Genomic DNA, 15,083 nt, shown 5'->3' with positions numbered 1-15,083 from the left:
TTAAAGTTGACATTTGAAGAATATTTAACCTGAAATGATAAATACAAAGCTGTATTCAACTGTAGTGCTGAAGTAGGTTGAGGTGCTCTATTAGTTTGATCTTATGTCACTTCGAGGGTAAGGAATATTTCAGCAATTACATCACTTCTTTGAATCATGTACGTCTTTCAAAGTAAAAAGCTATTTTACCATCTTAGCTACCATCTCCAATAACACAACCATTCCAGAGATAAGAGTTACTGTAGATAGGCCATTCCAAAGCCTGGGGAAGCTGAATGTCACAGCCATTGAAAGTGGTGGCAACTGCCACTAACCACTTAAGAACCTCAATTAGCATCTAAGTGGAAAGGACACCGCAAGCTTTCACACCCAGACAGGGTCCCACTTGTCTCCTCCTGCCTGAGTAAATACCTCACCACGACCAGACTCACAGGTGGCATCAAATTCTGTTCAATGAAGCTGAACCTCCAACAGAAAATCAACATTATCTATAACTATCTATTTTCTAGCAGTGATCGAGATTCCACTAGTTTTTCAACTTCCTCAATTTTACACTCTATTAAGGTCACTGGGATGAGTGTAAATGCAACATCCACTCAGTCCTGTAGGTTTTTCACCACGAGCGTTACTTTAAAATTGTCTATGTTTGCACATTCTCTCAGTTGGCAAGCTTGTTAAAATTTCTTCTCTTGTGTACCTTCTTGGTTTGGGAATAGTATTTAACCAACATCAGCAGCAGAAAAAAGAAATTGAAATAGAATTGAAAAATGCTTTGAAATAATTCTCCCATCCATTTCATTTGTGGTGGATAATGTAAAAGAGAAATCTGCCAGAAATATTTGCCCGTATAGGGGCCCTGTTTAAAACCTACCTAATGATGAAGTCAAACTCAGAACCAGCCAACATCAGGACTCCGAGTAGTGTGGAGATTGCACCGTCTATCACTGGTGCAAACATGTGTTCCAGTGCCACAGCAGAACGTAAATTCCTATTTCCAATGGCAGTCAGGAAACCCTATAATGTAACAAATAAGGCATATTGATATCAATGGTCAAATTGTACAAATATAAAAGAAATGCACTTAAACACTTAGTGGGAGTCGGTGGTGGAGTAGTTCTATCAATGGCCTAGTGATCTAGACAGTTGGCTAATGCTGTGGAATAAATGTAAAATACTGTAGATGTTGGAGATTAGATTAGATTACTTTAGATTAGATTGCTTACAGTGTGGAAACAGGCCCTTCGGTCCAACAAGTTCACACCGACCCGTCAAAGCGCAACCCACCCAGACCCATTCCCCTACATATATCCCTTCACCCAACACTACGGGCAATTTAGCATGGCCAATTCACCTAACCTGCACATTTTTAGACTGTGGGAGGAAACCGGAGGAAACCCACACTGACACGGGGAGAATGTGCAAACTCCACAGTCAGTCGCCTGAGGTGGGAACTGAACCTGGTCTCTGGCGCTGTGAGGCAGCAGATCTGAAATAAAAACAAAAAATGCTGAAGAAACTCAACAGGTTGGGCAGCATCTGTGGAGAAATAATCAGGGTTAATGGTCTGAGTCCAATGTGACTCTTGTTTGGAATATTGGAACAAGGTTTCAAATCTCATCACAAAAGCTGATGGAATCTACATTCAATAAAAATCTGGAATGAAAAGCTAATCCAATGGCAAGCATGTAGCCACTGTCCATTGTTGTAAAAACTCACTGTTTATTTTAGTGAAGGAAATATGCCACCCTCACTTGGCCCAGCTTCCATGTAACTCCAGACCCACAGCAATGTGGTTGACTTTTGAATGCCACTCAATTCAAGAACAATTAAACTTTGGCAACAAATGCTAACTTTCTCAGTAATGCTGATAAGCCATGACAGAAAAAAAAACTTTCGAAGTTAAACTAAAGGATTTATCAGAAACTCAAATGAATCTGCTAAATACACCAGATGCTTATTTCTTTTTTGCTGCAAAAGGAAAATACTTTATTTTCAGACTGTTGTATGTAGTCACAATATTAAATCTATTCTGCAGCTAAATTACTCCATTCTACATTTCAATTTTATCAGCATCATCAGTTCGCATTTAATTGGCACTTTAAGAGTAGAAAATTTGACCAAGAGCCTTCACTGAAGTAATATAGACAAAGAATACATTTGGAGGAATGGCTAAAACTCGATAAGCTTTTTCGAGGACAGTAGATATGCTGAGAGATTTGGGGAAGGAACACCAGAATTTAAGGCTTTGAGAGCAGAAAGCATGGCTGGCAATAATGGGGCAAAGGAAATAGGAGGCATGCAGAAATAAAAAATCTGAAAGAGAGGTACAGCTTCAGACCAAGATTTGACTGTGGTCAGAAGTCATTGCCATGGTATGGGCTGTAGTTATCCTTGTTGGTAATTATATACTAGAAAGAATGGATCTACTCACCAGAGCTACATGGACAGTGAATTCCACTCCAATTCCAACAGATGCAATCAAGATCACGACAGGAATTGCACTCAGTTTGATGCCCATGAGTCCCATAATTCCAAAGAGTTCTACTGTCATCATAGCAAGGACAAATACCTGCAGATAAACAAAGGTGAAGGACTTAGACATGCAGGGAAACCATGAGTTCTCAGTGGCTTAAGCCTAGGTGACAAAAAGTCAGTCTTCAATGGGAAGTGACTGGGCAAAGTACCTACAAATAATTTGGCCTTGTATATATGAAACTGGGTGAGTTAGATGACGTACCGCTAAGCTATTAATTTAATCACAATTTCCATTTGAAGCAAGGATTCAAAATAAAGAGACAGAGAAAGTACTAAAGAAATATTAATAAAAGAATGAAAATTGGACGGTTTAGTTTTAATTGAGGAACGAATCAGTGGAATGGCCATCACAAATTCTAAAGGATCGCATGTGCTAGAATAAAATTGATGGAGAAAAGTGCATAATATTTAGAATTCAATTAACTTGTTTTTACAAAAAAAAAGTCATATCAGATTGGGAAAATATTTTGCTGTTGGCCAGCTGATATGGAGTTTGCCAAAAGGGGACTACTCCTCCCATTACCTCTTCATGTAATGCAGACCTTTTGAATCTTATTGATAAAAATTGAAAAAATGTATGAGATCAGTGTGATAAGGACAATGCTCATTAATTGCTATCCACAACGTTGCATGTTATAATATGTTGTGCATGTCGAAACATAAATGGAGTATCTTACACTGAATTATTTATATTTCCTCACATAGTAGAATATTTTGACTGAAACAGATTCTGCCTTTACTTTCACTGGGTTATTCCATTGATGATGACACGCATTGAATTACTGCAGGTTTCCCACATTATCACTTTAATCAATGACATTTTCCAGTTAAAACATCCAAGGCAAAAGAAGAGGAAGTTCCTGATTTGGAATTAACATTTCAAGATTTTGAATGTTGGAAACAGCAAAGACATTCATCTTATTGACAGAATGAGAAAAAGCTTCCTACAAATTTGAGGATTGACTTGAAGGGTTAACTTCAAAACCAGAGAGGAGAAAGATATTGCCCTTTGTAAGTAAATGCTAGAGCAAGGGGTTTGTTTATAATGTGTCCTTTTATCTTCGGCTGCAAGCTATTTAAATGTAAATTCCTCTAGTCCCCTCTAGCCCAGAACGGGAGAAGATGAGGTTAGCAGCAACTGAGCATTCTCTCTGAACCTTACTGCCATTATCATCTGTTAGGCATCGAGTTACAGGGGCCTCCTGTGATTTAATGTTTACAGGGAATATCTACCACCTTTAAAGTGGGGACAAGGAAACCTTTTATTTCCATTTTTTATTTCACACAACAATATCCACTCAACTTTTATGCTAACATGTTGACACTTGGCACATTTGACTCATGATTGCAATGAACAGCCAAGGATTTGTGTGCTTGTATGAAAATTGGTTCTGTCTTTACTTATTTCGCTTCCCCTGTACCTAAGCTGTGATAAGATTCTTGCTTTGATGTCAGCACAAGGCAGGTTTTGTCACGCATACCCTGTTGTTTGACTGGTGCAAAAGGAACCATAGATAAATTCAAATTCCTTCATAATGAAATTGAATAGGATTACTATACATGGATGAGTTTTCAGTATTTCACTGTTGTAAAGGCATTATCACCACTGTAACTAAACATCAAATAATGGGAAATAAATTAAAATTGTATTAATATAGCCTCTTTCACAATTTCAGCATGGTCCAAAGCATTCTATAGTCAACCAAGTGCAGTAATTGTTGTAATCTACTCATTTTTACACAGCAATTTTCAATGAACAGTAATTGTTTAATGACTAGATAACCTCTTTTTTTTTAACCTTGTCCTGGATTGAGGGATATATGTTATCCAAGACATTGGTGGCTAACATTCCCGCACTTCTCTGAAAAAATGTTGTGTGATTTTTTTGATGTCCAACACAGAAAGAGTATAGGTTTAAGATCCCATCCTATGAACAGTTCTTCCAACAATGCTATACTCCCTTGGGGCTATAGCAGTTTCTAAGCCTCAACTTCTTTGTCGAAATCTTTGGAATGGGAATTGAACCCACTGCCTTGTGACTCAGAAGTGAGGATACCACCAGCTCAGCCATGGTTGACAAACAAAGAGTGGTTTTTAAATTCCAAAGTAATGTTCTTTTAATCAGAGTTTTCAAGGAAAATATTGTTATGGCACTATGTGTGTGCCTTAAAACTGTAAAAAAGACTTCAGATTCAAGCTGCATTAACCTTTTCTTTCCGCATAATTATTTTCCAATCTAAGTCAAACAAAAAACTGGCTGTGCTCCTCAAGGGAAGGAGAATGTTGAGGAATAGCTCATCCTTCAGCCTTGGTGCTGGTGCATGCTGACTGTTTCGTGGCCAACTGAACAAGTGGAGATTTCTGATATTACAATTCCACATGTCTTGAAGGCCATCATTTGAAGCTCAGCGAAGGCGCAGTTTAATAGATCCCTGAGAGTAAAATATGAGGCTCCAGTTGAGTGGAGGGTGTGTTGCGAGGTGGAAGGGGATGTGCTGTATGAGATGAAATCTCAAATTACAATTGTAAAACTTGAGTAGTTGATGAAAATCAATCAAAGGCCTTGAATTCATTTACTTCCTTGATACTTAACCCCAACTATCTGTTCAGTTTCCATTTCTGAACTTACTCTTAATCACATAACTTAAAGACATAACAAATTCTCTTGTTGAAATTTTAGAGAACAGATGGTGGTAACGTTGAGGTGGGGTGACAAGGCAACTGGGCTGTGTTCTGTGGTTCACTTATTCACTGTGTAAACCCACTGAGCTCCTGGAGATCAGGCTAACATCACATGGTCTCTCACCAGAGAAAGTTGTTCAAGCAGAAAAATTAAAATAAATTCAAGATACTATAAGATATCATTGGAGAGAAGACCTTGTGAGGGTTATGGTGAGATAATTGGAGGTGCAGAAGGATCTGGATACCCTCGTACATATAGTCATAGAGATGTACAGCACAGAAACAGAACCTTTGGTCCAACTCGTCCATGCCGACCAACATGAATCATAAAAAGTTAGTATGCAGGCAGAGCAAGGAATTAGAAAGCCAAATGGAATGCTGGTATTTATTGCAAGGGGAAACGGACCATAAAAGTAGGGAAATGATATTGCAGCTGTACAGGGCCACAGTGACACTACATCTGGAGGACTGCACACAATTCTGGTCTCCTGATTTGAAAAGGGGCATAGTTTCATTGGAATCAGTTCAGAGAAGGTCCACTCACTCATTCGAGGATTGAAAAGCTTATAAACAAAGGTTGAACAGGTTGCATCTTTACCTATTGGAGTTGAGAAGAATGAAAGGAGATCTAATCAAAAAATATAAAATTCTGAGGGATCTTGACAGGGTAACTTGTGACAGGACACTTCTCCTTGAAGGGGAGACTGGAGCTAACAGACAGTATAAGAATAAGAGATCTCACTTTTAATGTGGAGATTTATTTTTTCTGAGTATATATTATTAGGCTGTGGAACTCAGAAACCTATGGAGGCTGTGATATTGAATGTATTCAAGATTGAGTTAGATTTTTGATAGATAATAGAATCAAGGTAATATAGTAAGCTGACAGCAAAGTGAAATTGAGATCCTAATCAGATCAGGCATGAACTTTATGAACAGTGGAACATTTCCAAGGTTCAAATGGCTTTCGCCTGGTTCTAACTCCAATTTACCAAAAAGGACTAGGTTTATTGTACTTACTGGTTGATAGCTATTCCTAAACATTTTCATGTTCTTTAGTAATTATTGTCAATTCTCCATAACGCTCCAAATCATATATGTCACATATACAATATAGGAGCTCTTTTACAACATTATGGTACCATAGCTGTGTTATTAAGTAAACCTAATTTATAAGATTAAAAGACGTTGCTGAGGAATAAATATATTTTCACAGGATAATATATTTGCATAAATAAATAATCCAAAATGGCGTCACAGCTGTATAAATATCTTACACTTGTCTGATTATGACTTTATGAAGAGCCTCAGGATGTTTCATTATGTTAAAGCAGATTTTAAATGCATCTGATGTCATTGTTACACACTAAGGAAAGAAAGACCTACATTTATATATTTCACAACCTTAGGACTCTCAATGGGTTTTACTGACAATGAAGTACTTTTGAAACAGATTTGTAATGTTGGAATCACAGCACCCACTTTGCTTACAGCAAGTTCTGACAAACATCAATGAAATAGTGACCTGATAATTTGTTCTTTTCAATGATGTTTGTTGAAGACAGATATTGACAAAGCTAATAGTGACATGGAATCATTTCCAACTACCTGAAGGGGCAGATTGGTTTCAATGTATCATCTCTTTGAGAAGGTGGCATCTCTCTCAGTATTGTAATGGAGTGTCAACCTGAATTTTATGCTTGGGTTTCTGGTGTGAGACTTGAGTCCAAAAACCTTTGGCTCTGAAGCAACAGTACTTCTATTGAGCCAGAACAGAGACACATCTGGCTTTGCAAAATCTTATTCATTTTACATTTGTCAATATAAAGTATGTACACAGATCCCTTTCCAAAAGAATCAGTCTTTGGCAGTTTTCTCTTGAAGCTAGGTTTGCTTTTCATGGTATTATTAACTGGGCTCTGGAAAAATGCCTTGCGGTGACCCCTCCTGGCCAACAGGCCTCCCCCTCATTACTGTGAAATCCTTCCCAGCTACTCTCCTGCTATAACCCGTCAGTTACTGATGGATGAATTTAGCACTTGAAGGTCAAGTCAAGGACAATTCTTTCCCCAAATTCAGACAGACCGGGATGTGGGGATCCCTTGAGCACTGACTATTTTATCGCTGTTTTCTTAAATGATTACTTCCCACTGTACTCCATCAACCTCAAACAATATCCCCTACAAGTTAATTTATTGGCAACTGTAGGTGGTTCTTCAGAGACTAGTAAAGTTATAAAAATGAGGGTATCGTGCTGTATTTTCTCTGGCAATTATATTGTCAACTTCAACTCATTTTTAAAGCATTGATTGATCTTGTAACTACAAAAAAAAATGTGCCTGATGAACAAATGTTACAGCAACTTGACTAGCAACCCAACAGCTTTCCAAATGTCCTTGCAAGGAATACAGCAGCTAGTGCTACTTTGCTCCTCCCAGGAACAACTGTAAAAGGCTCCATCCAAGTTGTGTCACTGTCAATGAAAAGGGAATCGTTTTCTAACATGAAGACTATTACAGTCAAAGCGTCATTATTATCAGATCTTGACAGCATATGAGTAGGCCATTTGGTCCACTGAGTTGTTGTCAGCTCTCCAAAGAGTGATCCAGTCAACATTGTTACCTCGTCCTATGCTTATAGCCCCCACAAGTTTATCAAGCTACAATCTTAATTATGTTTTTGTATTGTTTCTTCCTTACAGAAAATCAAAGGCAAGTTCTGAACTTCAAACAGTTTCAGGATCCTGCCCATCTGAAAAGGGAATTGTTTGGTCGAAAATACTGGGCAGAGGGGATATTGTCACAAATGGATGCCATGAACTGCAGGATCAATTTAGCAAAGTTTAAATTAAACTGAACAGTTTGTGTATGCAAATGCAGAACAATTGTTTTAATACACTTCACCACACAGAGTTCTAAGTTTTAGTTGTTAATTGGAGGTAACAGCACTATGTTATTCATAAATAACATAGTGAGCTCTGCATGCATTCTCTCGCACATAAGAACACACACCTCATTTTCATTCTTTATGCTTGTGGGTTATATAGCATTGATAATGTTGACTTTAAATATTTCTACGTTATTTTTTGCTGAACATAAAATTGCATAATCCTACTTTTCAATTATCTCTCCTCTTGGGTTTCTCTCTCTACTGTATGATTTTCCATTCAAAAGCAAAATTGCTAAATAAACAGCCAATGATAACAGGTAATGAAGAAACATTATAAGGCACCTAGAAGCTGCTTGTACGCTAAACTCTCCACTGAGATAGTGGGGTAGTGTAGAGATAAGAAAAACAAGGCAACTGAAAAATATACAAGAAAAAAATTAAAGGAATCCATACCTAACCTCAAACCACCCAAACACTACATTTGTAGGGGGAGTATTCATGATGTAACTCTTTAAGAGATCCAGTAGTTGAATAAAATGAAAAAAATCTTGCAAAGAAGTTGAAACATTTTGGAAGATTCAACACTGGAAAAAACATCTGCCTCCACAGGCCTGCCCATCATATTAATGTTGTCATGTTAACTATGATAGACACTTACAATGATGCCGGCTGTCCAAGGATTGAGCAGCAGAAGAGCACACACCAGGAATGTGCACGCCAATACAATGCTGACAGAGAGTAGAAACCAGTGCCGTAGGCCGATGTACTGCTCCCAGAACAGGAAAGGGTAACCATTGGGATAGTTGAGCACCCCCTTCTTCGTGAACTCTTCACATATTGCTCTGACGCTCTCAATGGCTTCGATGAAATCTGAAGTTTGCTGCAGGCCAGTCAGGTAGAAAGGGAACTGGGCAAACTCAATCTGCTCAGCGGCAGGAACTGTTTGAAAGGGGGACGCAGAAAAGGTTAAAGGAGGCAAAAAATTAAACACAACAGATGAGAACATCCGTGATACTCAGTGAAACTATATGTTATGATCCTACTGCCGTAGGTTTTATTCCTACTGCAGACAGTTACATGTTAAAGACATATCTTTTATCTATTTTAATATTGTACAGGAAATGTCATTGCTGTGACAATATAACCAGGATTCTATATGTCCTCAACTCATAGAACAACTGACCAATCCATCTTTGATGTATATTAATCGGCATTACAGCAACTGGAATTTTGGCCTTTATTACAAAGGCGATGGAGTATAAAAACTGCACAGGGCATTAGTGACACCAAACTTGGTGTACAACTTACATTTTTGCTTTCCACATTTGAGGAATACTTGATAGGAGATAATTCAGAGAAGGCTCATTAAGTTGTTTCCTTGGATGAAGGATTTGTCTCACAGGATGCAGTTCCACACTCAGTGGCATTTAAAAGAATTAGAGGTGTTTTATTGAAACACAAGATTATGAGGGTAGATGCAGAGAGGTGTTTCATCTTGTGAGAGAAATGAGAAGTGGATAGCACAGTTTCTGAATAAATTTTAACCACTTACAAAGAAAATGAGGATTATCCTCAAATGTGGAAAGCAAAAATGTATGTTCTAATCCAGGTTGGTAATCTTTGGCATGCTTTACCTCAGAAAGCACTGTAAATTGAGGCATTGAAGAAATTTATGCTGCACTACAGGACGACTTTTGATCTGCATGGGAGTGAAAGTTACTGAAGGCGGGCGGAAAAATGGAGTGGAGGCCTATTTCTGATGTCCTTATGCATTGACTGCAGCAGGTGGGACAAGGCTGCTGCAAAAGAGATTTGCTGGCGGGGATTATGTTTGGTATGGCACATCTGAATGCTGTATACAGGACTCAACCATTTGGTGTGGCCAGTGCATGTCCAGCGACCTCTGCGAATAGGTCACGGCGTTGTTAGCTGCTGGCTGTGACTGTTCACAACAGGTGTTGGCTGCTAATTAGGTGAAGAAGGTCAGCAGCATTGTGACAATACAGAAAGCCATCAGCACCCAGAGGGCATGACTGATAGCAACAGATGACTGTTGAAACAGCCAGGAGACCACTTTACATCGAGTCTCATTAACATTGCCAGACTCCGAGATGCATTAAGGTTATAGGGTTTGTCTCTCAAGTCACCCAGAATTGTCTCCTGACTAAGATGCCTTGTGGTCAGAATAATTTTAATTCTCTCTATGCTTAGGCCACCCTGGGGTCCTTTCAGTGTTCTTTTTCTCAAAGCTAGTCAGAACAACCCAAGAGAGCTAGCAACCATACTTCAATTGACTCATCCTGCTTTAGTCTATATGTGACCATAAAAGAAAGTACAGGTGAGCATTTGTGTTTCTTGATTCTAAGAACGCAGTGCATAAAGATATACTGTAAAAGTACATATCTTGTGCCATCACCATTGTTACAGTAGATTGGTTGTGAAGAGTTGGTTATTTAACTCCTTTTAAGTCTGAACCACATAACGACTGAAGCATGAAACATTTTTCTTGGTATCACCACTAAAGAAATCACACATTCCTGCCATCTCGAAAAAGATGACCACAATTTATTTCAGTTTTGGGGAGGCAAGTGCGGGTGTAATACCATTGAGCCTCCATTCACTATTTTAATGAACATTTTCTTCACTGTCTGACTGGAAGAGATTTATAGGGTAAGCTTTAACAGCACACTGTCTAATTTATATTCTTGGGCTCTCCTCAAGACAAGGCAGTTTGCTCAGTGACACAAGGACTCTGGCACACATTGGAATACCTACTTCTCAAGTTCTCTCCAGTTGTGTCATATCTGTCATGAATCCATTCAGGTGGGTGGGGATTGAAGTTCGCCTGAGATGCAGCGTAACCCAATGGATCGTTACTGACCCACACCGTCAGATAGATGTAAAAGGTATCAGGGTTGATGATTCCATCCTCATCCACCAACTTCCTTGAAGTCAGCTGTCATAAATAAGACAAGGAAGTCATTACTGCATCTTTTTACCCTTAGAAGAGACGTGGACAAAATGGTGCACCAATCACTGATCACAGAAATATGTGAGTTAAGAGTTTACTTTAGTGACATAGTGGAGTTGGTACTCAGCAGAATAAAGAATATCTGTAGTGGGGAATGGAACTTTTGTCACAATTTTTATATCATATAAACATAATAGGCAGAAGAACATATAGTGCACCCAGCTTGACCGTTATAGGCTTGTTGATTGGGATTCCCATAGTGCCTCCTCAACAGGGTACTGAAAAACACAGGAAAACCCCTAAGCTTTTGAAGTAATAAGAAGATGGAGAATTTAATTTCAACTAACCAAGAGTGTGTAAAGCAAGCTCCCAGGAAATTACAATGACTGTGAAACACATCACTCAGTATAATAATCAAGTCAGATACAACACTGGTTAGATTTGAAGTAAAGCTCCCCCTACTCTGCTTCAAATAAATTGCCCTCGTTCAGCTTTAGTCTGCTATCCAGGCAGCAGTGTGACACTCCCTGCATCAGATGTCCTTGTAATCTGAATGCTGCTGTTAATGAACTGCCAAATTCAGGGTGTTAAATAAACAGGATTTCCATCCTAGGAATCAGGATTGGATTCAAACCCAGGTCTTAAATTGTGTGTGCTAACTAACTGCGTCATTCAGATCAGGAAGTATTGTACAAACAGCTTCATTCAGATATTGTGACATTGAAGATAATTTTCACCTCATTGCACTTCAGCCTACACAGACCAGCAAAACAACGACAGTACCCTTGTCCTGACAATTCGACAACATGTTTGCTTATCTTGCTCACCTGGTTATAGTTGAAGGGCTCTTTTTTGTTTCCAGTTTGTATGAGTAATTTATATGCAAGGACTCCATCTTCAGAGCCATTACGGTAACTTTCCCTGGTGATTTTGCCTGTCCTCCAGTCTTCATCAAATGCAGCCTGCAACCCTGGGTGATGAAGTCAACAGCACATGAGAAGTCAGAAGGGCTGGTCTGTAATTACTATCACACCAGGGCTTTTAATCTGAGTTTAGTAAGAGTTTCTCCTTGCACATGGTTGTGGATAGAATGATATGATGGACAAGTACTCTATAACCCATAGCAGTCAAATTAACAATGATCAAAACCTTTATTCTTAACAAGATAACCAGAGAAAATGTGTTGTCAAATTCCGGGTAAATTTTTATAAACTAGCAAATATATCTGACATTTCTCTTCATTACCTGGGAAATAATATGGCAGAGAGGATTGTTCGCCCATTAGAGAACTGGCCAATTAATTGCAACAGATGAGCTATAGCCTTATCTCAATTATATGAATATAAATCAAGCTACCTATCTACCTTGAAAGCAGAGTCGCAGGTAGATAGGATAGTAAAGAAGATGTTTGGAATGCTTTCTTTTATTGGTCAGAGCACTGAATATAAGAGTTAGGAGGTCATGTTGCGACTGTACAGAACGGTGGTTAGGCCACTTTTGGAATACTGCATGCAGTTCTGGTCTCCTTCCTATCAGAAGGATGTTGTGAAACCTGAAAGGGTTCAGAAAAGATTTATAAGGATGTTGCCAGGGTTGGAGGATTTGAGCTATAGGGAGAGCCTCAATAGGCTAGAGCTGTTTTCCCTGGAGCGTCATAGGCTGAGGGGTGATCATATAGAGATTTATAAAATAATGATGGGAATGGAAAGGGTAAATAGACAAGGTCTTTTCACTGGGGTGGTGGAGTCCAGAACTAGAGGGCGTAGGTTTAGGGTGAGAGGGGAAAGATAAAAGAGACCTAAGGGGCAACTTCTTTACACAGAGGGTGGTGCATGTATGGAATGCCAGAGGAAGTGGTGGAGGCTGGTACAATTGCAACATTTAAAGGCATCTGGATGGGTATATGAATAGGAAGGGGATAGAGGGATATGGTCCAAGTGCTTGCAAATGGGACTAGGTTAGGTTGGGATATCTGATCGGCACGGATGAGTTGGACTGTAGAGTCTGTTTCCGTGCTGTATATCTCTATGACTGTAAATATACAAACATATACCAACAAATTTAATTACTCGTCAGAGCTGTTACTTTAAAACAATAAGAGGGTCACCATGAAAGTAAGGTGGGAAAAATGAGAGTACAGTCTCAAGTATTAAAGAATGTCAATTGCCAACTCTCAAAAAGTTCGTACTCTACACAATGAATTTACAATTTAATGAATGATAGATGAGCACGCAACTGCAGTACATTGCCCGTAGAACGCTATCAAGGTAGTGCAGGAAGACGTTTATCCTGTGCCAAGACTGTGTTATGACCTGCCTGCAAGTGCTTAGTCCTGAAACAGAATAACAAAGATGGAAAAGTTCCATTCTCCAGTGTCGACATCTCAAACCCTGAAGAAGACTAAATTGTGCCCTGAACTGCAAACATGAACATAATAAAATTATTTAAACAAAACTTTTCAGAACAATTCTGTTGCCGCCACCACTTAATCTGGTGGTTTTAAAAAAAAGCACTTCAAAAGCGGTAATTTAACATCACTGGAAAAAAACCACATTAAGATCTGGGAATGCCTGGGGTGTATTAAAAGGCACTGTGTGCATGTTTAATTTTTATTTTTAGTATGTTGAATAGTATGCTGTGTGGTCCAACAGAAAAAGATATACTGTCTTTTTAAAAGCAATAGTCTGTTCAATCTGTTACGGCTGTGACAAAGGCATTTTTTAAAACCAGTAAATTCCATCTGGCAGACACTTTGAACATTTAAGAATCTTTGCTTTTATTGTGCATCTGTGCGTGTGTTTTTCAATCTATTTCTTTCTATCTGTGCCTCTGACACTGGAAGTGTGGTCAAATGTTTAAATATGCCAATGATTTTATTATTCATTCAGATCCGTAAAAGATCATACAAATTAAAGGATATTATCATAAAGCATGTGATTTGATGTTCACGGCTTTGAAAATATCCTTACTATAAATGAGTAATCTGCATTCACAATGACTGTTTTACCATGATTGTTGGATGAAAGGAAATGGTTAAGTGTCCTTTTACAACAAGGCCTTCAATCAGTTGTGGCAACGTGTGTTGGCAAAGATGGAAGACAGAGCCTTCACACTTAAGTTTGAAATCTCTGATATTTTAATATAAATAATTGAGGAATATGATGAGATGATCTGGAGACTTGAAAAGATTTGCCTTCCTTTTTTTAAAAAGAGAATGACTTACTTGAATCTCCATGTAGTGTCTGTTAACAATGTAGGTTCAAAACAAAATGTCAGTGTGATTCTTGGGAGATTTGGGTCAAGGTTTTCAAAGCTTGAGCATTTCTGGCAATCAGAAGCTTTGGAGAGGATTGTATCTGCACTCAGTAAATGCCTGAGCTGAGAGGAGCTGTATGGAGTGAGGCCTATTTGTCTAATATCAGACCAAAGGCCCCCTGTCAAGGAAAAAGTAAAAGAGTCACCCAGCTGCCAGATGTCATGGCATTAGCACACCCATGTATAATTGGTCAAAAGTATAAATTCCTGAAGAAGGGCTTATGCCCGAAACGTCGATTCTCCTGTTCCTTGGATGCTCCTGACCTGCTGCGCTTTTCCAGCAACACATTTTCAGCAAAAGTATAAATGACAAGCTCATTCATCTCTTTTAAAGAAGAAGCAAAATATTATGTCTTCAAAGTATCTTAAGTTATCTTTATATTCAGCTGAAGCATTTCTCCGATGAAAGTATGGTATAACATGTTGGTGAGTTCATTATATGAAGGTTGTCTGAAAGAGACAGTAGGGAAAGACATCCACTGTTAAGAGTCAGAACTCCAGGTGTTATTTCTGTACGCTCCTTCATCTGCACATTACTCAGAAAAAGCCAGGTCTGAAGTACAGGCAGGTACAATTGCTCATCAAGAAAATGAAGTCAATGTATGTGGATGTGAAAGAGGGAGATGGGAGAATGAAAATATAATAGTCATGTGGTAATAGTATTTCTAAACAAAACTCCCTGCACCGATAA

The 15,083-nt window shown here is 38.7% G+C and overlaps 1 protein-coding gene across 3 annotated transcripts in view; it reads right to left on the bottom strand.

Annotated features, from left to right (window-relative positions):
* The window catches only part of ptch2 (patched 2), a 112,394-nt gene that overhangs the window by 16,907 nt on the left and 80,404 nt on the right, over window positions 1–15,083 (bottom strand). For all 3 annotated transcript variants that reach the window (XM_087990536.1, XM_043699052.2, XM_087990537.1), the window contains exons 16-20: window positions 11,905–12,047; window positions 10,882–11,062; window positions 8,765–9,045; window positions 2,432–2,569; window positions 872–1,014 (exon numbers count right to left, since the gene is read on the bottom strand). In XM_087990536.1, the coding sequence (XP_087846662.1) occupies window positions 872–1,014; window positions 2,432–2,569; window positions 8,765–9,045; window positions 10,882–11,062; window positions 11,905–12,047 (886 nt within the window). The remainder of the gene's footprint in view (window positions 1–871; window positions 1,015–2,431; window positions 2,570–8,764; window positions 9,046–10,881; window positions 11,063–11,904; window positions 12,048–15,083) is intronic.

This window comes from Chiloscyllium plagiosum, unplaced genomic scaffold (genome assembly GCF_037043375.1).
Source record: "Chiloscyllium plagiosum isolate Xiang-an unplaced genomic scaffold, Cpla_swu_hap1 HiC_scaffold_9, whole genome shotgun sequence".
NCBI lineage: Eukaryota > Metazoa > Chordata > Chondrichthyes > Orectolobiformes > Hemiscylliidae > Chiloscyllium > Chiloscyllium plagiosum.
The sequence above is the reverse complement of the archived record's forward strand: the minus strand, read 5'-3'. Positions and strand labels throughout refer to the sequence as shown.